This window comes from Poeciliopsis prolifica, unplaced genomic scaffold (assembly GCF_027474105.1).
Source record: "Poeciliopsis prolifica strain line A6 unplaced genomic scaffold, Auburn_PproV2 SCAFFOLD107, whole genome shotgun sequence".
NCBI classification, from domain to species: domain Eukaryota; kingdom Metazoa; phylum Chordata; class Actinopteri; order Cyprinodontiformes; family Poeciliidae; genus Poeciliopsis; species Poeciliopsis prolifica.
This window is the reverse complement of record NW_026562482.1, coordinates 717,930-739,940: the sequence shown is the minus strand read 5'-3', so window position 1 is coordinate 739,940 and position 22,011 is coordinate 717,930. Positions and strand designations below refer to the sequence as shown.

General features: G+C 37.0%; 2 protein-coding genes and 2 pseudogenes across 2 annotated transcripts; all 4 read left to right on the top strand.

Annotated features, from left to right (window-relative positions):
* Positions 1–1,927: 1,927 nt before the first annotated feature.
* On the top strand, positions 1,928–6,817 carry LOC129354273 (uncharacterized; the record flags this gene model as incomplete). The annotated part of the gene is made up of 6 exons (XM_055023774.1): positions 1,928–1,934; positions 2,546–2,616; positions 3,441–3,482; positions 4,456–4,494; positions 5,027–6,508; positions 6,697–6,817. Coding segments are annotated over exons 4-6 (1,611 nt in total), but the record flags the coding sequence as incomplete, so codon positions are not given.
* A 5-nt stretch (positions 6,818–6,822) lies between these two features.
* Positions 6,823–7,986, top strand: LOC129354272 (uncharacterized; annotated as a pseudogene).
* Positions 7,987–14,670: 6,684 nt separating this feature from the next.
* On the top strand, positions 14,671–18,173 carry LOC129354305 (uncharacterized; annotated as a pseudogene).
* Positions 18,174–19,725: 1,552 nt separating this feature from the next.
* LOC129354306 (uncharacterized) lies at positions 19,726–21,398 on the top strand. The gene has a single exon (XM_055023810.1). The coding sequence runs from the start codon at positions 19,727–19,729 to the stop codon at positions 20,885–20,887; it is 1,161 nt and encodes a 386-aa protein (XP_054879785.1). The 5' UTR covers position 19,726; the 3' UTR covers positions 20,888–21,398.
* The last annotated feature ends 613 nt before the right edge of the window (positions 21,399–22,011 follow it).

The following is a 22,011-nucleotide window of genomic DNA, read 5'->3' as shown; positions in this document are numbered from 1 at the left end:
ATCTTCCTGCAGAAATGTGAGTAATGAGGAAAGAGACATCTTTGACTGCCATGTAATCCCTTTGACAGAATCAATACAATCTTTATGTTCATCTCACACAAACCTCGATTTGGTGTTTGTTTTGATGAGTCATTTTAAAATGCACAGCATATGCAACGTGTATATTTGCCAACATTTGAAGCATTAATTATGTATGATTAAATATGTCAGAAAATTGCTTTATTGCATGTATTTTTATTGTAAAGAAGGCAATAGTTAACCTCAGCCATAATTTCTTTTTGTCCTCCTAAAAGAACTCCAGTCACTGATGTGCACAATGCAATGGCCTTTTATTTTAATTGTTTTTCTCTTTTTAAAATCGCCAGTTCTCAGCCTCCTTCCTTACTTCCCATTTGGTTTTTCAGGTTTATGTTAGTTTGTGTTGAACTGGAGAATTTAACTCTGCAGTTGTTCATAGAAAGTTATCGCCTCCATTCCGGGATTAAGGTAATCCATAGTATGTCAGAGTCACTGTTGTATTTATTCATAGCAATCTTCCAGAGGTAATAACTTGTCCTTATCTGTTAGTGAAAATCTGTCCATGATCAAATAGTTTATGAAACTACTACTAAGAATCAAAATAGGTTTGTGTAGCTGTAGCTAGAGATGAGCTTTTCTGTAACACAGCAAGAGGCAAAAAGCAAAAGATGTTGAGAACCACCTCATCTACACTGATATATATGGTGACGCTGTGGGCTGGTTTTCCTTCCAAAGGATTCAAGAAACTTGTTAAGCTGACTACCGAGACATTATGGATAAATACCTGGTAGGTTCTGGCAGAAAATGAAACATTTTTCATTTCAAGCTAATCTGTGAAAAGGGGGCTAAACTCAACCTACCACTGTCTTGTCTGACTCAATAAGGGAGGCAGCTCTGTATCAGCTGACCTGTGAAAGTGTCAACTTGTGATTGAGGGATTGATGCAATGAGAACACATGGTGCCTGCAGACACCTGGATAAAACTGAGACCAAACCTGTTATTTTTCTCAGCATGAATGCAGTGAATTTCTACACTGAAGCGTTCAGACATGACAGACCACAGGACAGCAGCTGAGCTCTGATGTAGCATTAGAGCTAGAATACAGAACAAGGTTAGCAACAAGGTTAGCATATATGCAATCGCAGATATACTAACCTTTTAAAAACTCCAGTACTATCCTTTAGTTTGGCAATAGCACACTAACTGAATTTGGAAAGGTGCCGGGTGATTATTTGATGAAATGCCAGTACAATGTACCTCAATCATTTGATTTTTAATTTTTCCTTAGTGAAATTGCTTGGGTTACTTCATATTCATCAAAGTGACGGTTGTATATCAAAATACAAGTATGATCTAATAAAGATTGCCAGGAAAGGTATTAGCTCCTTTATTAATCAGTCTTGATATCACAGATCTTTCTGATTTTATGTTAGTTATAATTATTCAAGTCACTATTTTCACTAGTTTGTAGAAATCTGTCTTCAGTTTTGATGTCAAAAGGCCAAATTTTGCTGATCATGACTAAAACAAAAGAAGTTGTACATATATAAGACTTATATGTATACATACTTTATACCAATATTTAAGAAGTCCTATAGTGCCTGTGACCACTGGAGGCCAAAGATTATATGCAAGTTAAAAGTATTGTGGTAATAGCAGAATTTAGCTTAATTTGTAGACCTTAGTTGAAACTCATTTTCCATTTTCTCTTTCTTTGTTTATCCAGAGTCGGGTTGCAAGGGAAGCAGTCTAAGAAAGGAGACGTTCCTCTCTCCAGCCACTCGGGGGAATCTCACGTTTCTGATATTAAGCATCAGTTTAAACTAATGCTTCATATAATTACTCAGAGATAAAGTGGTAACATTTGAGCAAATATAGAAATGGCATTGAATACATGGGGAAAACAGTTAACAAGGTGAGCTGAGAGTCCTGTAACATATATTCTACTTGATTCTCAGTTTCCCTTCCTATGAGTTCATGAATAGTTCAATCAGTCCAGCCTGCAGGGATTTAAACCCAAGACCTTTCAGAGGACAGGAAGCAGTGCTGACAAGTGTGCACCAGGGTAACCATAAATAGCATGAGGAACATATTTCATATAATTCAGGTACCAGATGATCTGACACCAAACAACTTGATGACCAAATATATTTCCTCGTTAACGCCGCCCTATATAACTGTACTAGTAAACACTCAGAAACATATTGGTAACGGTACTATATTATGGTGGTAGTTTATTACTTATTTTCCCATTTGAATCTAAACCTGTGGTTAGGGTTACATAAGAAAGCACATCTGCTTTAGATTAAGACATTTTGCATAAATCCAGTTCTTTGGGGGGATATTTTTTTCATTTTGACTGTTTTACTAAATAAACATGGTAAAATCTTTAATGTGCTTTTTGTTCTTACAGTTTGACAGAAATCATTTTATAACATAAAATGTTTACCCTCAGTTCAAAAGCTGTGCTTTGTTTTTAGCAAGACTATCTTTAAACATCTGTGACCTGCCTGTCTCCTCCCACAGAGCTTAAAAAGTCTGAACTCGGCTCGTTCCTCCACTGACGGCCATCAGAACAGATTCCTGAGCCACAACAGGTAAGATCATTACTGGATCAATAGTAATCTGCTGTGACCACCACGTTTGACATATTTAATTAAATTAATTGAATGCTAAACAATTACTTCAGTTATTTAAAAAGGTTTCTGTGACAAAAAAGAAACTGGGTGTTTCCTTGTTTTTGGTAATGTTTATATCTTTTTCTATTATATTTTAGATTTTTATTTAGGCTTTGAGCTCACCTGTATATTCAGCCTAATAAAAAGCACGTGCCACGTCTCATATTTCATATCTGCGGCTTTCTGCTTGTTCACCAGTCCAGCTGCTACTCGTACTGCAGCCTTTTGTATGATTGTGATCTAGATTTCTAGCAATCAGGTCACAGATCTGTCTGATTATGACGCTACACACACACTGAAATATTCCAGCTATTGAGTAAATCATATTTCTCTGATATAGTTTGCTCAACAATACCTGACTTATGCTCTGACAATCCGTCCGTATTTATGTAATTTCATGTTAAAATGAGGGAACAGAGCTTTATAAACAGCAACAGCCTGACATGTTGACTGTCGAATAAATTACATCTTTGGAAGTCAAGAGATCATTTTGATTCATATTAAGCCAAAACTTTTTTGTTCAAAATAAAAACTTGACAAATGTAGAAAGTGGTTCATATAAAAAGACACTTCTTCACTCTGCAGCACAGATGAAGCACTCGCTCATCTGTTGAGGATGAGTTTGTAAAGGAATCGCTTTTATTCCAGTTGCAGCTCTGCATCACAAACATCCACAGATCTAAACTGGGAGAACCTCCAGATCCAGATTCCTTCCTGATGCCGATGTTTCGTATTTCTTTCAGCGTTGAAGAGTTCCTGCATCTCCTCCAGGACTCACAATCTGGGTAAGAAATATTTATCCATGTTTGATCACTTCTGCTCTGTTTTTGTGACTGAATCAGGTGATGGTGACCTAAAGGATTTAGCAGACCAATACAAAAGTCAGTACTTTGCAAAGATAATTAAAATTAAATATTTTATTTATTAGAAAACGCTGGACTATACAGGGTCAGCAAGTCAGAATTTAAACAATGGATTTGATGTCGCCATGATAAACAGGAAACCAGAGCAAAGACAGAAACACAGGATATTATTGAAGGCTGAAGTACAGGAGCTTGGTGACTCCATAAACATTGTTGGTCAGACTTAGTATAAACCTGAAATAAACAGAGAACTTATCACAGATTTTCAGCAATTTGTAAGGAAAGAATAACTGATGAAACTAATAGAAAAAACCAGATATATAAAGCATGAGAACATAACTGAATATCTTGAACTCATGGCATCATAATCCATACTTACTGTTCTTCCATCCATAGCAAGTAAAGTCCCTCATCATCCTCCATACTCTGCTGGTGGGTTTCTGCTCCACTGCATTCGTTTTTATTTTCCATATCTCTCTCTGATTGCTCTTCTGGTTCAGGAACTCCTCAATGTCCCTGGCAGTGCAGGGATTATTAGTTCAGTCACTTTCCTCTGCTGGCCTCCACTCTACAATCATAATGTACTGCAGTCTGTTTGATGCCAGACTTGCTGTCATTCGTTTCACCCTTTATACATTTGTAAATATGTTCAGATTCTACATTTAAAATTGTGCTGCCACAATGTCAATTGCAGGTTAATTACAAAGATATTTTATAAATCACATTTCAAAAGATTTGTTTGAAAAAGTTCCCCGAACTGCAATCTTATGGCCACATCCTAAAAGAAAATTGTGATTCAGCTTTTTGATCTACTTCTACTGCTTAGTTTTGATCATTGTAATGTGAATGTTTTCCAGAAATAATATCCAGGTGCTATGTCCTCATCTTCTGACAGATCTTCACTGAAATTAGGAAAACATAACAACATGGACATGTGAGTAAATTAAAAATCTTCTCCTATGTAATGCAGAAAAAAAACGGATTACTGCAGATTTTTTATACCTTCATGTTTAGCTTACAAAGTAAATATTTAGCTTAGCAAATAAATACTTACTCTGTAACCTTTATAAATAACATGGTGAAAGAATGACTGGTTAAATAACCCTAACTGTTATTAATTTTTGACTGTAACTTTGAAAATGACACCCCATAGCAGCTGACGTTTTTCATAGAATGAAATCTTATTCCTCTTGATTTTTTTCAGCTGCTTTGTAATAATTAACTGTGCACTTAACTTATATTTAAATTCGCATTGCGTCTGTCATCCATGAGTCACTATCTGATGGGTTTCTTGGAAAATAAAGTTTTCTCTCAGAGGAAAACTACGTCATCAACAACAGAGGGTTACAAGTCAAAACAGATACATTCAGGGAACAAACTCCTGCTGGACACAGGATTCCTTGGATAGTCATCGACAAACATGTAATGATCAAATAATGATTGGTTAAACTGCTTGCTTTCCACAGTGGCCTGATCAGTGTCGGATGCCCGACAATCCGCCGACTGAAAACTAAGAAACAGACATTTGGGACGCTGACCAGAGTCACTATAGGTGAAAAAGATGTGAGGAAGATAAATAAAACCATCTTGCTTGTTGGAGAAAAGGGGACAGGAAAATCTGCTCTGATCAATGCTCTGGTTAATTACGCCATGGGAGTGAGGTTTGAGGATGAAGTCTGGTTTCAGGTTGTGGAGGAAGAGGAGAATGACCAAACATCAGATGTGACTGTGTATGACGTCTTTGATTTTAAAGATAAACCTCTGCCCTACTCTCTGACCATCATTGATACTCCTGGATGTGGGAGCCACAGAGGGATGAACTGTGATGTGACTGTAAGTCAGAGACTGTTTGACTTATTTCGATCAGAAGATGGAGTTCATGAGATCCATGCAGTGGCAACGGTGATGAAGGCTACTGAGCATCAGTTCAGTGATTCTCTGAGATACATACTGGAGTCAATGATCCCTCTTTTTGGGAAAGGCCTTGAAAACATCACTGTGGCTCTGATCACACACTCAGATGGGACGATACCTACGGCTGCTCTTCAAGCCCTTAAAGGTGCAGGGACTCCATGTGTAACAGACGCGAACAGCCAGCCTGTTCACTTTACATTCAATAACTGTCAGAATGAGGCTCGAACAGAGGAAACTAGCTTAGATCTGGAAAAAGCATGGAGAGTGACAGAGGCAGGGATGAGTCAGTTCATGTCTTTTCTTAAAAAGGCTTCACCTCAGCAGCTACAGGTGATGTTTGGGTTTAACTCACAAATAAGACTTGCAGCCACTATCCAAAATCTAGAGGAGAAAATCAGGCTAAATGAACTGAAGCAGAAAGAAATTAGGCAGCTTCAAGACGCTCTGAAGAAACAAAAAGAAGAGAAGAAAATTGAGAACGTCATCGAAGTAGATGAAGTCTGCATAGAACAAGAACCTATTGGTGGTGAGATGTCCTTCTTAAAATCGGCTGTCTGCTGCACCGTCTGTAAGGAGAACTGCCACTATCCAGGATGTACGATGGCCCTGAACCATGAAGAGTGTGAGGTCATGAACAACAGTCGCTGCACTGTTTGCACTGGTAAATGTCCCGTTTCAACACATATTAAAGCCGACTGGAGGTACGTGGCCAAGACAAAAAAAGTGCAGAGAACCAAAGAGGAATATAAAAAGATGTATAAGAAAGCATCAAACCATAAGATAAAGCTTCTTGAGATTCTGGAAAAGGAGATTGAAAGTCTAAAGTCAGAGAAGACACAACTGATAGAAAACTCCTTCAAAAAAGTTGCAAACTTGGATCAGACAGTTCTTAAAGTTTGCTCCCTTTCCACCTACATAAGTTTGGACTTCCTGATTGAGAAGATGGAAGAACAAGGAGACTCAGAGAAGCAACAGAAACTGCAGCAGATGGACCAGCAGATGGATGGAAGGGTCAAAGCCTTGCTCAACTGCAAGTAAGATCAATTATTATCTCTTCATTTAACAATAAGTCCTATACAGTCCTGTAAATTATTTATTGCCTTATATTCTGAATTTTTAACACTTACATACTGAAAACCTGAGACAATGTTTTGTACAATGTATATTTTGAATAGAACCAACTTATCTTTATACATTTAAAATAAATGTGCTTTCTCTGCAGCAACAACGATCCACAAGAAATCTTGGCCAACAATGAGCCGATTCGTTCTGGATCCACTAAAGTCTACCAGCTCAAAACAAAGAAAAAAGTCATTGGAACCTTGACCAGACTGACTGTAGGCACAAAAACCACAACAACCAAATAAAAACCATCCTGCTTGTTGGTGAAACAGGGGCAGGGAAATCGACTCTGATCAACGCTCTGGTCAACTACGCCATGGGAGTGACATTGGAAGATAAAGCCTGGTACCAGATCGTAGAAGATGAGAAAAGGAGTCAGACAGAAAGCCAGACATCAGATGTGATTGTGTACGAACTCTTTGGTTTTGAAGGTAAAACTCTGCCCTTCTCTCTGACCATCATTGATACTCCTGGATTTGGAGACACCAGAGGGATTGAATATGATGTTGTTGTCAGTGAAAGATTATTTCAATTGTTTCAATCAAAAAATGGCATAAAAGAACTTCATGCAGTGGGTCTGGTAGTAAAGTCGAGCGTGAATCGACTGAGTGACCGACTTAAGTACATCTTTGAGTCAGTGATGTCTCTGTTTGGGAAAGACATAGAGAAAAACATTGTAGCTTTGGTCACTCACTCCAATGGAAGAAAACCAAGGGTCTTGCTTCAAGCTCTCAATGCTGCCAAGATTAAATGTGCCAAAGATGAGGAACAACCTGTTCACTTCCTCTTCAATAACTGCCGACATGAAGAGCAGATAGAAGAAAAGCATTATAAAAATGCTGACAAGATAGCAGTGAAAGGTCTGAGTGGCTTTGCTGCCTTTCTGGAGAAAACTGCACCCCGAAAACTAGACATGACTTTAGATGTTTCTCAATGAACGATCAGACTGTCCGCCTGCATCCAAAACCTGCAGGAAAGGATCCGACTGTCTGAGCTGAAAGAGGCAGAAATTAAACAGATTAAAGAAGCTATGGAGATACAGAAAAATAGCAAAACTAATGAGACGGTCACTGTAGAATTTGATGAAGCCTACAAAGGCAAAGAAGCCATTGAAGGAGACATTTGGCTGATGATTTTAGTAAAAGGGGCCGTATGCTGTACAATCTGTGAGGAGAACTGTCACTATCCTGGATGTTCAAGCTCTAGAAAGCCTGAGGACTGTGAGGTGATGAAAGATGGCCGGTGCACTGTGTGCACTTTAAAGTGTCCTGCATCTGCTCATGTGAAAGGGAAGTGGAGATATGTTAACAAGACGAAAAGGGTTCGGAGAAGCCTGAATGAGATTAAAAGAAAATCGAAACGAGAAAAATTGTTGGAATTTTTTGGGTAATCTTGAGGAAGACTTGGAAAAGCTGAAGGCAGAAAAGTCACAGCTGCTGGAAGAAGCTCTCCAACATATTGACAATTTGGGGAAGATTGCTTTGAACGTTAATTCAGTGTCCACATTTGTCCCATATGACTTTTGATCGAAAAGCTGAATGAAAGAGGAGAAGCAAAAAAAATTCAGAAAACTGGAGGAGATAAAAACAAAATGGATGAAGGAACCAGCAATCATCCTGTCTGTATGGGATAAAATGAAAGCAGCTACCCAAAAAATTCAACAGACTTTCAAGTAGCAAATCTGGAATCAGCTGAAAGGGATCTTTTCAGTGCATCTTTAAATTAATGCACTTGTTGCTTGGATAAATGTTCTGGATAAGGTTTTCTTATGTAAGCTGTTAAATACTTTAAAACAGCACATGTCAAACAGTTCTACACATTCCTAATGTTAAAATCAGTCCAGCACTACTAGAAAATAAAAAATGCTAATGCTATCAGAAGAAACAAACCACTGTTGACGTGAGGAACCAGCCAAAGCGCAGCAAGGTCGGGTCTCAGATTGATACTTTCCAATTTCCTTTCATTGAACTCAATATTCTCCTGTTCATAAACCAAAGATTTACGATCACAAGATAAAGGTAACTGGATCAAAAAAAAAACATCATTTTTGTTTTTGATTGTTTTTATTTTCACACAATGACAAAATAAAAATCCTTTATGAAAATCCCAATACTAAAAATATCCCTCTTGTCCGTGCACTGGCACTGTAGCTTCCTTAGCATGTTCATTACAACCGTCAGCTTCAGCATTGTGATTAATGACTGAGCTGCTTTTCATACTTCATTATAATTTATCATAGTTTAGATGACATTTCAAATGGCAGCTGGAGGAGCACAGTTGGTATTTTTCTGGCTGAGTTTGGTGATTATATTACATATGATTTAAATGTTCATAATATGATTGTATTGCCTCAGCAGCAGCATCATGATTATGGTTTTGACTACATGAACTGTTTCACTCTCCTTGATTTTCAACTGCTTTATTACTAATAATGCATAGTGATTTTACTTACATTTTATACTTCAATTTCCTAATAAACTATTATCCTTAGAGATGCATTGGAATTGTAAGAAATTATTAGATCATTGTTTGACATTATGTTCATATTTTACTATATTTTCTTCTATTTGTAATCATTTGATGTCAATTCTGTGAAATATGAACACATCTGATTAATAAATGCCTGAAAAAGCTTTGTTCTTGTCACTTGTGTTTTAAGAACAAAACAAAATCGAGATAAAATCTCATTAATTTGCCTTCATTTTAAAGGGGCAGTATTATGTAAAATTGATCAGCACATCATGTTTCAATGTTATTCTCATGAAAAACACACTCAGAGTGTTGTCTTGATCTTTTCATGTAAGTTTGAGAAATTAATCTCCATAAATCAATCTCAGCTGTGCAAAATGCCTGCGTGGACAGAGCTATGCCATTCACATAAAGTCAATTTTCTTTTAAATCTCATTTGATACATATGGCATTTTTACAGCTGAAGGTGACATGACTACTTCATTATGCTATTGAACTAGCAAAAACAGTTGTAATTAGAATTGAATTGATAGAGGCAGGCAGCAGGAATCAAACCAGCAACCCACTGATTGAGAGGTAAACGCCTACAAGGGTCAGCACTTTTACTTATTAAATACATATGCAATGCGGCATAAAGCGAGAGCCGTATTTAACTTCACAAACGTCACACTCCTGCACAGGATCAAAACACAACAATGTTCTGCAGTTAAAACTTTGATTGTTCCCCACTTCATGCCTATTTTAATCTCCATGAAAAGCTTTTATGCCAATGTGTTCATGAATAGAATATATATTATATTAATAGAAAGATAATGATGTCTGAACAGCTGACATACAGAGTTTAAGTCATTTTTTAGTCAGTTAACCAATGGAAACGTTCCCTTTGTATTTTCCACACTCACTCAGTCTGCTCATACAACTTAAACAGTTTTTAAGATTCATTTTGTAAAATGAAATGCATTTCTGAAAACCTTATCTGGACACTCCCAACAGCCGCCATGAGGGTGTTCCAACAGGCAGGGTGTTTCAAAGACGTCTGCTGGCGTGGAAAAATACATACATAAGAGATACTATTGTTTAGTACAAGATAACATTTCCTGATCAGCAACATATTTGCGAGTCAGATTTGATTCCCTGGTTTTTCATACATCTGCTTAACCTCATGGTTCATTTTGCTAGTGACTACTTGCATTTTTTTGGGCAATGGCATCAATTTTTATCCAGTTCTTCATAGTGTAAAAGGCATGTTCTGTGCAATCTAACAACTTTCCTGAAGTCTTTGGAAGAAAGACTTCAGGCCTATATTATAAACATGTCTATTAGTATGTACAAGTTCACAGGTGTCAAACTTCAGTCCTCCAGGTGTCCTGCAGTTTTTAGATGAGCCACAGGTACAAAACACTGGGATTACCAGTGTAATTCCTGGTGTAGATCAGATCTCCAGAGGCTTAATGACCAAATTATTCTATTCAGGTGGTGCAGCAGAGGCTCATCTAAAAGTTGCAGGACACCGGCCCTTGAGGACTGGAGTCTGACAACCTGTCCAAGGTGGTTCTTGACATTCATTGTTTCTTGTCAGTCATTATTAAGTGTTGTACTAAAACAAGCCCTAAAATAGATCAGCTACACAAACTTTATGGCTCCATTTGGAAATGACAAATCTCCACATGAAACCGGTGTGACCGCCACGACCAAACCACCTTCCTGTTTCTGGGTTTTCCCACATGCTGCTGCTCACTGTGGTTGTTGGCATGTAGAACAATCTGACGTCTCCAAATCTGAATCGACTAATATGTGAAACTTGACGATTGGTGGTGAGTTATGTTACTGACTACGATCTGATTCAATGTTGTACCTGCAACAATAGCTGGTATAGTTTCCTGCTGCTACTTTCGAACGGTTAACGTTGCATCAACCTCCTCAAACAATTCACTACTCGACGGTGAGTCGATGTCATATTTAAACCAAAAGTAGAGCGTTATTTCTGGCTACGCTCCGCCAGTTAGCATTAGCTATTAACTCGATTATCAGTTGCTCAGGTCAGTTCAATCCACGTATTTAATTACTGAATGTAAAACCAAACTAAATAAGCTGAATCAAAGGCAATACCTTTATCATTTAATGGCAACTCCCCTAATCCTAGATTTGATAATTGTTGGTTGTTAGTTGTATTCCATGCTGATGCAGCAATGAAGTCTGGTACCAAAGATATTTTGGTTTGTAGCTACATTGATCAAATTTGTAAGTTTGATTGATTTATTTGTTGTTGTGTGCAACGACTGTCAACTTCTTTATTGAACCAAGTTGAACTGGAATTATGAAGTGCAGTGTTTGAAATAATTTTCTTTCTTTTCCATGTTAAATTATGAAGTTAGAATCAGATCTGATACATATTGACCTGCACATATATCTGTGTGTGTGTGTGTGAATATTTATGCATATGAGGACTTAATGTGTGTTTTGTGGCCTTCTAATGTCCTATTACAAGGTCACATACTGACTGTTTTTGTGCTACGTGTCATGCTGTGCATTTTAAAATGTTCCATCTAAATACATCTGAGCCAACATTGTCAGGGTTTGTATGAAAGGAATGTGAAGATAGCATTCTGTTTAGGTGATAGCATTGTGTCGCTGTCAGACAAAAACAAGACAAATCTCCACATGAAGCCTGTGTGACCGCCATGACCAAACCACCGGCGGTGCAAAGGTGACAGATATGTCACTTGTTTCATATCTGTAAGATTTCTTTCAAATACTTATCAGGACTGAATACAAAAATTTGATGACATAAAAATCATCAATAGCAGGTAATTGGTTGTTCTAACGTAAAACATCTCAAGCATTTTGCAATAAGCAACTATAAAAGGGAATTAAACAGTTATCTGGTGCCTTGAATCCCTTTCTGCCCCGTTAAGCCCAGAATAGCAGCCACAACATCAGGAAGACGTCACCATCAAGCCCACTGGACCCGTCACAGAAAATAGCTGACTACTTAGTATTATTCACATTTCAATTTATGAAAAAACATGACCAAATGTTTTGCTCCAAGGAAAGCAGATGCATTGCATTTTTACTGGAATATTTTTTTATTATTTCTCAAAATAAACAAACAAAAACATATTACATGTTTGACATTTTGTGACACATCAGATTTTCTCCAATTCCCATAATAACTTAAAGGCAATAACATGTGGATAATAATGGAGTACAAGCTATTTTAAATCAGAAAAACAAAACAGACCTTAAGTGGTGAATTACTCATCCTTGTTTAGCACGTTATCATAAATAAATTAGTTTTGATGTTTGGAGAAGCGACATGTCTTGTGCACTATGCTGGGCCTTTTAAAATGTTTCATCAGAAAACAGTTGACACCAACCATAGCAGGGTGTTTCGGTGCAGTGGTTCTGAATGAAACAACTGAATGTCATCCGGCTTTACAACAAACCGTCTCAAAGCCGATTACAGCAGAAAAATGTTGCTTCTTTCTACTGAAGCTCAGTAAAGCTGAAACACTACAATGACAAACCTCTGTGGATCAGGAGCAGACAAACTCCTTTTGCAAAGGTTATTGAAATAAGTGTCTACAGCTGCTTTGAAGATCCTTCAAGGCAAGTAAAGAACTGAAACTTTACTATATTAATCTGCCTCTGGGGGACATTGCTTTAAAATCTTCAGGTTTTAACATTAGAAAGTTTCCCTACTTGTGCAGAACAACCGCCCTGCTGCTTTAAAATCTACTGAGCTGCATGTCAGAAACTTGGAATCAAGTCAAACGTTGGTGACAGACACTAAATGTACAATACACTATAAATCCAGGGCGCAAACATTTTAGTATCATTAAAACATTTTTTCTTTTTGTTCTGTCGAGGTGAGAAAACTTTTGCCACCTGTCCACTAAGATGTGAGCTGAAACCCTGAGGTAAAGAGCCAATCAAGAAAGCATCTACTATGTATAGGTATCCGTTTTGTAGCGCAAAGTAGCCCTTCGACATTTAGACAACCAGCTTCTCCCTTCGCATGTAGGCTGCGACAGGTCATATGAAAGCAAATAAATAAATGTAAATCTTCTCCAGTTACCTAAGTTTAAATAAAACAAAATTATATATGTCAAACACATTTTCACTGGAAAAAACCTTTTATAAGTTATTTTATTGTCAGGAAACATCCTTCCAAATAATCGAGCTTGTCAGGATGTTGTCTTATTATAAACATATTTTAATATTTGGCATTATTCCTAATAGGATAATTTAAAAAATGTATTCTCAGTACCTAAATATATACAGAAATTACTGAACATGACATTAAAAGTGTAACTTCTAGTGAGCTTAGTGTTTTCAATGTCCTTAAAACTTCAATAAATAGATTTATAATCTGATTCAGAAAAAAAGACTTCTAATAGTAAATTAGTCACAATAAATATATCACGATGAACCATGAGGTCTCAAGCCTAAAAGATCTTTCTTAGGATAACATTTGTTATTCAGTACATATCAACAATCGTTTGAATGCCCAAAAACGAAACTTTAGATATGATGCATTTTAAGAAGCTTTATCTGAACACGGGCGACAGCATCAGATCGGCTGATTCAGATCAGTGGCTGTGAATGAAACCGTCTTCTGACCTTGCAAAGCAATGAGGGTCAAATCTATAAAGCTGCTATGAAAACATTTAGTTTCAGTTTTCTGCAGTGATTTTTTTCCCAATACAGGTTTAAAAATCTACTGAAAACAAACCTGAGTATTTTTACTTGAGATAAAAACAATGTGGTACAAAAATAAATCTTTTGCGCAGTTTTCCAGACTTGTACCACAAACTTTGACCAGACGCAGTTAAGCTTCTGCTAATGAAACGTTCAACATACTTATGTTCACTGGTAATTATACTGACAAAGGAGAAACTCATTACTCTGCACACAGTTAAAGGAAAAACAATTTCTTTTTGTTTTTTCATCAAGGAGTGGAAATGCCTGGTGTAAAGCCAATAAAGATAAATGTGTCATTTTACCTTCTTACGTTCAGCATTCCTCAGTTAGTTTGGATAGAAGGAGAGCCTGATGTGCCAGCAATGACAACAATTAAATATGTTTTAATTCAGGATTTAGAAGTCCAGTCCTATGAAGGTATTTTACATAAAACCAATTTGTTGTTGGTTGCTCCAAAAGACAGACAGTTACAGTTCAAATCAGGCAGGACATGTAATACTTATCATTAGGACAACATCACTTCCTTCAGATTGTCAAGAGTTTTAATTTAAGAGACACAATAGTTTAACACTTGAGTTTGTCTTTTTCATGCTTGTCTTGAGAAATGCTATAAAACACTGAACAGTTAAATGTTTCCTAGTACAAAGAAACTGGAACTGATTACCAGACACCTAAACAATGTAAAGTTAAGTTTGATAGTGTTATAAGTTTTATGAAAACAAAACTGAAATATTGAAACCCTGGAGTCCGTTTCCCTACACTGTTTAGGTGTGACTTTATCAAGCAGGTAAAGAAAGCTTTCAGCTGAACAAAAAACACTTCAGTGAAGTCATGTGACCAGTTTCCTCCTCTGTGGGAGAATATAAATCCCTGAATGCTGACTCTCTTCACTCTTCTTGCTTTCACTGAGCATCGTAAAGAGCAGCAGGTGGTTGTCTGCACAGGTAGGAAACTTTCTAATGTTAGAACCTGAATTTTGGAGATTAGAATAAAAACTGAAACATCAAACTGGACCGCTTAAACTGTTGAATCATTTGATGAATATGAACGTTGGGTTTTACAGCTGATTTGATGTTTTAAAACAGATCTGCTAATTCCAGTTGTGCTTCCTCTGTCAGGTCACTTCTGTGCACACAACAAAGTGTGTCTGATGAATGACTTTAACACACCGACATAAAAACAAGATTAAAACAGATAACAGCAGTAACTTTACTGTTGTGTTTGATTAGTCATAAGAACCTGTTTCAACCTCACAGGAGTGATCTTCAAGGCTTCATCATCATGCAAAGAATGTAAGTCAAACATTTATAGTTACAGTTTATGTAAATCTGTACTTAACTATTGATTAAAAAAACATATTTAACATGTTTCCAATCACTTTATCATTTATGCATAGTAAAAGGAGAGTAAAGAGTTTTTTAAGATGAAGAGAAACGTTATAACTTAACTGAAGATATAGTTTTAAAAAGGACAAATGTCTGTATGTTATAAGGTCACAGATTCTCATCCAGAGACTTTTCCAGTATGTTTCTTTCAGGATGAAACAGATAAAAGCACTGAATGGAAGTACCAGTGAAAAACCTGGAGGAAACATCATATTAATGTTCATTAATATGAACATTATTTACTTTTCAGAATAATTGTTTCCATTTTTATTCCGGTCTGGGTACTCAGAACATGAGAATGGAAACTCTTCTCTTCATAATCAACAGCTCTTCCGAACCCAATCAGTCCAAGCAATGGCTACCTGGATGTGACACATATTTAAAAAATAAGCATGATATGTACCATTCATTATTAATACTAACTATGTTAATACTTTAGCATTGTACATCATCATACAATGACAATATATTACCCAAATTGCATATTTTGATTTGGCTCTTATAATATTAATTTAAAAAGGCATTTAGGAATTTAAGCTAGTAAATTATAAATTTTTTCAACAGGAATACATCATCTAAATTCAAGGACATCATCTCAAAAAGTCTCCAGATCCAGTCAGGATCCCCATCCGTTTTCCAACTCAGCACAAAGAAAGAGGACTTTGGGCCTCTGACTAGGATAACTCTCGGACAGAAAAACTTGAACAAGGCCAACAGAACGGTGCTGCTGGTTGGTGAAACAGGAGCAGGAAAGTCTACTGTCATCAATGCTCTGGTCAACCACACCATGGGAGTGAAGTTTGAGGATGAGGTCTGGTTTAAGATTGTAGAAGATGAGAAGAGAGGGCAGACTGAAAGTCAGACATCAGATGTGATTGTTTACGAGATCTTTGGGTTTGAAGATCAAACTCTGCCGTTCTCTTTGACCATCATTGATACGCCTGGATTTGGAGACACCAGAGGGATTGAAAAAGATCTTATTGTCAGCCAAAGATTGTTTGAGTTGTTTAGATCAGATGAGGGAATTCAGGAGATTCACGCTGTGGGTCTGGTGGTGAAGGCCACAGATAATCGAGTGAATGATCGCCTTTCATACGTCTTCAATTCAGTCATGTCTCTGTTTGGGAAAAACCTGGAGAAAAGCATTGTGGCTCTCATAACTCACTCAGATGGAAGACAACCTAAAAATGTTCTTCAAGCTCTTGAAGCTACAAAAATAAGATGTGCCAAAAATGAGAAGAATCAACCTATTTATTTTCTTTTTGACAACTCCCAAAGTGATGACCGATCAAGGAAACTGAATTTATAAAAATTGCTACTGAAATTTCAGAGAGAGGACTGAGAACCTTTACGGCCTTCTTGGAGAAGAAAACAGCCCAAAAACTGATGGCGACTACAGATGTCCTGAATGAACGCATCAGCCTGACAGCCTGTATCCAAAACCTGCAGGAGAGAATCCTGCTAATAGAGAGGAAACAAGAGGAACTCAAACAAACTCATGAAGCTCTCATCAAGCAAGTAGAAGACATGAATAAATCAGAGACATTCACTGTTGAAGTTGATGTTGTTTTCAAAGAAAAGGAGCCTCTGAAAAGTCTAAGACTTTTCAGGCAAAATATTTTTGAGAAAGCAATGGTCTGCACCATCTGTAAGGAGAACTGCCACTATCCTGGCTGTACACTTGTTCGCAGTCCCCAACACTGTGAGGTCATTAGAAGAGGGCATTGCACTGTCTGTACTGGTAAATGTCCTGCATCGGCTCATGTGAAGGAAAACTGGAGATATGTCATCAAGACCAAGAAGGTTAAGAAGACTGTAGGAGTTAAGAAAGAGATAAAGACAGAGAAGGGTGATGTTGAGAAGAACTTTAATATTGTCAAAGGTCTTGTAAATGAAATACAGAAACTGAGATCAGAGAAGTTCCAGCTCATCGATGAAGCGTACCAACATGTTATGAAACTGGAGGAGATTGCCCTCAAAGTTAATGCTGTGACCACTTTGGTTCACTTGGATTTCTTGATTGCAAAGATGAAGGAGAAAGGAGACATGAAGAAAGTTCAGAAACTGGATGAGATGAGGACCCAAATGGATGAAGGAACCAAATTAGCACTGCAGTATTTGTGGGGCAGAGTAACAAGCGTGTAAAGAAGTGAAGAACAAACCTGTTTAACAAGAAAGTGTCATGAGGTGCATGACCTCTGAAGGCTGTACTTCATGAAACTGTGATCAGGTTTTTAATAAAGGAATTTAACAAAGTATTTTGATAAGGGCAAAGTGATTTAATTATTTAAGATAATAAATTGCGTTATCATTTGTTCAACTATTATTTAATCTTTGTGGTAACTTGAAAATATGATGCAAAATATCAGAGAAACCACAACAATTAACCAGACTGCATTTCTTGTTTCTTGTGATGAGAAGCGAGAGTAACAAGGAGCAAACCAATATGTTATGACAAAAATGAGGATGTATCATAATGATAAAATTGCAAACTTGATAAATTAGCATTATGTTGGGACCTGTTAGTTTTTGCAATCTTTTCCACTATTCCAATAAAAGTTTGTATAAATGTAAATGTATTCAGAAAGATGGTATGTGCAGCTATGTTCAACAGTAATTACACTACTCTTGGTAACCCGTGTATTATATTTAACAATGGGTAGGTTAGTGTTGGTATTGTTCTGACTGTAGAACAATCTATAGGAAAAACACTTAATTTTAAATGTTTTGACACCATTTTGATGCATTAAAATGTTCATATAATTCAAAGCATAGATCGAAAATATTGAAAATTGTTTTTGTTTTACCTTCTTAAGTATTTTCTTGAACTAAACAGAATTAGTTCAGTTGAAATTCAGATGTTCTCCAAAACAATTTGCCTTAAAAGTACAAGTTGACTGTGTGCAGTGTTGACTAGTATAATACATCAGTTTTAGCTGTAAAATAGACCAGAAATGCTGTCTAAGTTTAGCTCAATATTTTGGACCATTAACACTTTTTTTATTTCCTTTGTGACATATTTGTAAATGAGGTTGTGGTTGACTGTATATATCCTGAGACACTGCAGTTAATGCATAAAATTATCAGTCTTCTGTGAATGAAATGTTTGATAAAAACAGTGTGGTCCGTGTGTTTATTAGATCTGACTCAAACCAGTGATGGAATCTGTACAGACACTTATATCTGTTTAAATTCAGACTCATTGTGAAAATGTAATATTAAAGTTGACAGAAACTTTCTAAATTAGACTGGAAATATTCTCTGCAACTTCATACTCTACCAGTGTGTTTTGGACTATGAGTCTTTAAAGATAGTCTGCTGGTAACAACAGGAATCTGGAGTCTTGCCTTTAGTCCCTTCAACCCTTCATCAGAGCAGGAACAAGTTTGATTTGCTACATTTTTTCCTTCTATATACTCATTTTGATATTGGACACCTAGTATGTGAGACATTACCATCTCAGATTTGCCTTTGTGCAAATCTTAATGCAGCAGAATAATATCCATTATTATTCTGCTGCATTTAAATTCTATTTATTTTTTGTTTGAACAAATACAAATATCTACTGGTGTATCTGACATAAAGCGTAATAATAAACTGACCTAAACATAGGAGATGGTTTTCATGCTTATGTTTTATGTTCCAGTAAACCTCCAAGCAAGGTGAGTGACTCAAAGTGCCCACCGTCATCTTCTACCTCACCGGCTCGTACACCTGCTCCTCTGCCTCGAACTAAACTGAGAGCAGAACCTCCCTCTCTAGACATCAGCAGTGCAGCAGCGAGGTACGTAAGGAGGAATCTTCCCTGAAGCTAATCTTTAAAACATCCACGACAAACACTGTTAGCAGTGTTTGTTAGCACTACTAACACCTGTAACCTTATTATTCGAGCTGTGTATCCACCACATGGCAAATGAATCACATATTTGCAAAGCTGAAAAATGGCATCAATCAATGATTGCTACAATCACACTCACTATTCCAACTACTGACTCACCACCGGGTGGCGCTCTGTGTCTGAATAAGATGGTTTTATACCTGACAGCTTGGCTATGACAAAACTATCAACCTTTTCCACTGTAACCAATCAGAAAATTCAACTGCTTAGGTACTATTGCCCTAAGAAGGGCATCACTAAGATAGCAAAAATATTTCAGAACTAAATTAATTTACATGAAAATACCTAAATTCACTCAAACATAAAAATAGAACCCTACATAACCTATTTATACAGTTTATCAATAAAAACACAATTTAGTTTATAAAGGACATGATGCAAAGGACAAGTGGAAAAAACCTGCAATCACTCTGAAGGTATTGCTGATTATATTTTAGATTAATATTCCTTCAGTGGTTTTGATTCCATCCAAGCTGCTATTGTAAATTATCGTACTTCCTAGATTTAAGATGCCCATATACTGAAGTCAGTGAGTCTTAAATGTTTCTAAGGCTTAAGTATAAGCGTGATAAATATTCAATATTGCTACTTTTAACAAGGATGAAATCAGTATGTAAGTTGTCAAAATGGTTTGAGTAAATTTGTTCCTCTCCTAGGAATTCCCTACGGACACCATGATCTCCAAAAGTACTCTGATTCGACCAGGAAATCCATCCGTTTACCAGCTGAGGCCAAAAAAGGAAATATCTGCAAAGCTGACAAAACTGACAGTTGGTGAAAAAGATGGATGCAAGAGACATAAAACAATCCTATTGGTTGGTGAAACAGGAGCAGGAAAATCCACTTTCATCAATGCGCTGGTCAATTTCACCATGGGAGTGAAGTTTCAGGATGAGGTTTGGCTTCAAATCGTGGAGGAGGTGGACCATGAAACATCTGAAGTGACTGTCTATGAAATATTTGGTTTTGAAGGTAAAGCCATGCCCTACTCTTTGAGCATTATCGATACTCCAGGATTTGGAAGCACCAGAGGGATAGAACATGATGTTAACATCAGTCAGCGGTTATTTGACTTGTTTCAATCAGTGGATGGTGTTCATGCAATTCATGGAGTGGGTCTGGTAATGAAAGCAAGCGATAATCGTCTCAGTGACCGACTGATGTATATCTTGAATTCCATCATGTCGCTTTTTGGAAAAAACATAGAAGACAACATCGTAGCGCTCATCACTCACTCAATGGAAGACACAATGAACGTCATTCAAGCTCTTGAAGTTTCAACCATTAAGTGTGCCAAAGATGAGAAGAAGCAGCCTGTCTACTTCTTGTTTAATAACTGTCAGAGCGAAGACCGGGACGAAGTCGCAGAATACCTGGAAGGGGCCAACAAGATAACAGAGAAAGGACTGACAGAGTTCACTGCCTTTCTGGAAAAGGCGCGACCTCAAAATGTGAAGGCAACTGCTGTTGTTATAAAGGAACGCAGCGAACTGACAGCCTGCATTCAAAATCTGCAGCAAAGAATAATTGAAACTGAACACAAACAGGAGCAAATCAGACAGATTCAACGTGACCTGATGAAATATAAGAAAGAGATGAAAGAGAATGAAAATTTTACTATAGAAATAGAGGAGTCCTACAAAGTCAAAGAACCTATAAATGCCAGAAACTGGTTTAAAGGTGGTTCTTTTGAAGGAGCAATGTGCTGTACTCGCTGTGAGGAGAACTGTCACTATCCTGGATGCAAACTGGCCCCAAGTCCTGCCTTCTGTGATGTCATCAAAGATGGCCACTGCATCGTTTGTAGTGGAAGTGTCCCACATCTGATCATGTGAAAGAAAATTGGAGATATGTGACCAAGACAAGAAATGTTAAGGTGACTCTGAAAGAAATCAAGCAAAAGTATGAAAACAGTAAAACTGAAAGAGAGAAAAACTTGAGTTACTTAGAAGGTCTGGAGACAAAAATTAAACATCTGACTGCAAAGAAAGATGAGCTGCTGGATGAGTCCTACAAGCATGTGGTCAAACTAGAGAAGATTGCTCTGAAAGTTGATTCAGCATCTACTTTAGTCCAGCTGGACTTTCTGATTGAGAAGATGAAAGAGAAAGGAGACAGGAAAGTCCAGAAACTAGAACGAATTAAAAGAAACATGGATGAAGGAAGCAGAGCAGCTTTGCAATACCAGCATGTTGCAGAGAATCAGCTGGAGACGCAACAATAAAGTCATTATTCTGACTTCACTGATTAAATCTTTGATGTTACTTTTTTCATGTAATACAAAATAAATTTATCATCAAACAAAGAGTGGAGGAGGGAAAATCTTGCTCATTGCTACATAATTCCTTATGAAACATCAGAAAGGGTCTCAATTACAGGAATACAGAAAACATGAATGGTCTGGTTTATGAAAGATGTGATGAAACAAACTATAATTAATGGTGGAGGTTATTGTAGGAACAATTGTGTTTATATGCAGTTTCATTTCCACCCACACAGGTGGAGAGTGGTTCATTAAACTGTTTTAGGTAGAAAACATGTTTAAGTGTTCACAACAGTATGACAACAGAAAAATAAAAACATTGTGAAACTCTTTCAAATAATCAGAATGTTCCAAAGGAATCTAAGACGCATAGCTATAAATGTATCCAGACTGCATGAATAAACTGTGAAGATGATTATTTCAAAAAGGCAATAAAGCATTTTTAACCTCATAATTGATTAAACAGATTCGAAAACAAGCATGTTTGTCTCCTGTTTTCTTTGATGCATCTTAGGGAAAATTATATTCTTGTTTTTTTAATCCTGCACTAATTTAGAAACTTTATGTCAGTGCTGCAGCTGACTGAAGTGTTCCTGTGAGAAATTGAAATAAATTCTCCAGGTGTTTGACTGCCGCATTTTGAAACAACAGGTAATAAAGTCCATGTTAGTGAGAAGCTGCAGTTCCTGCTAACAT